At 31.8% G+C, this 1,583-nt stretch overlaps 1 protein-coding gene across 1 annotated transcript in view; it reads left to right on the top strand.

The window, feature by feature from the left end:
* LOAG_16801 (tRNA (cytosine-5-)-methyltransferase NSUN2) overlaps window positions 1–1,583 on the top strand; it is a gene marked incomplete at its 5' end in the record, with an annotated part of 6,546 nt that overhangs the window by 1,713 nt on the left and 3,250 nt on the right. The window contains 3 exons of the mRNA XM_020449460.1: window positions 358–508; window positions 803–942; window positions 1,113–1,223. Coding sequence (XP_020307012.1) covers window positions 358–508; window positions 803–942; window positions 1,113–1,223 — 402 coding nt within the window. The remainder of the gene's footprint in view (window positions 1–357; window positions 509–802; window positions 943–1,112; window positions 1,224–1,583) is intronic.

Here is a 1,583-nt window from a genome sequence, read left to right on the forward strand (position 1 = left end):
ATATATATGCATATATATATTTCCAAAAAAAGATATATACATACTTGAAAAAAGGATTTTTATCCTTTTTTTGTGATTTTCGTATTTGCGCACTGCAGAGCTATGAATATCAAGACTATAAAATATGAGAAACTACAAGATTCGAAACCATAAATACTTATTTATAATTGCTTTTTTGTTCCAATATTTAATTTCTGTAATAGTTTATGTTAAATGAAATTGATTGCTTAAAAATATTTTGTGAACAAAAAATCTAATTTCATAAAGGTACCTTTGCACGCTACTACGTTCGTATTTGAACGGGAATAGGAATAGCATCGCATCAACAGTTTGAAATCTTCCAGAATGTATTTTTAGGGTAATATTAGTCGACAGGAAGCGGTTAGCATGATTCCTCCACTTCTGCTTGATATAAAATCTCATCACAAGGTCCTTGATATCTGTGCAGCACCTGGAAGTAAAACTATACAGATTATAGAAATGATGCACTGCGATGACAAAATACCTGGTAATTTCAAGATTCAAATTCAAAAAATTTTATTAAACTTAGGATAATATTTCTAATGGAGCATCAGTTTTTTACTGCTTAATGGAACAAAGTATTGTCAGGTAGGTACTATTGTGGTAGTCTTGTTATTTTCTTATTTTCAGTTTAGTAAATTTGGTAACTAAATAGTAGCTAACTGGATTGTGCAGCCCCCTCTTTTTCGTTCAGTTTCCCCTTGTCCGATATTTCACTGTTTGCTACTGATATAAAAAAAATGTCTACAGTGATGATAAATTTTACAGTATAACTTTTTAGAAGGCCTCATTTTGGCAAATGATGTTGACAACTCACGTTGTTATTTACTGGTCCGTCAGGCTTTGAAAAGGATGCCAACATCAAATTGTATTGTAATCAATGAAGATGCCGCATTTTTGCCGAATTTATCAATAGATAAAGTAAGTTTGCACCTTCTCTTGGGTTATCAATATAATTAGAATTTTCCTTATACCTTTAAACTTTTGAAAAACTGTGTTTGTTGTTCGAACTTCCTTTAACCTCTCTTAACATCTTTATATACACTGAAATATTTCCATCTGTACTTTTAATTTCAAGAAAAGATTTCCAGGACACATCGGAACCGTTGTTGTTTGATAGAGTGCTTTGTGATGTAATTTGTAGTGGTGATGGAACATTCCGAAAAAGTCCAGATATGTGGCAGTCTTGGAATCCAGTCAAGGTTAATCTCTTATTCATTATATTCATTATTCTCAGAAGTCATTGCAGTTTATGCACGCCATCAAGTAGGCTAAAGATTTGTATTTGAGCAAATTTTCAGGGTTTGGGTTTGCATAAGCTTCAGGTTAACATTGCTCAACGTGCTATGCAGCTGCTTGCAGTAGATGGTAAATTTTTCTGATTTTATCATTTTTAAAATTATTTTTTGGGAGTATATTTCAATATTTTCACAGCTTTTTTTATGCAATGGATTGTCATTTTGTTGTGCTGATAGGGAAATGGGATAGGGAAAAGGTTAAAGTGTCGAAATGTCATTCGAAATGTTACATTTTCTATGTTACATTGTTACATTTTCGTCTTC

The sequence above is a fragment of the Loa loa genome (genome assembly GCF_000183805.2).
Source record: "Loa loa unplaced genomic scaffold supercont3.20, whole genome shotgun sequence".
NCBI classification, from domain to species: Eukaryota; Metazoa; Nematoda; class Chromadorea; order Rhabditida; family Onchocercidae; genus Loa; species Loa loa.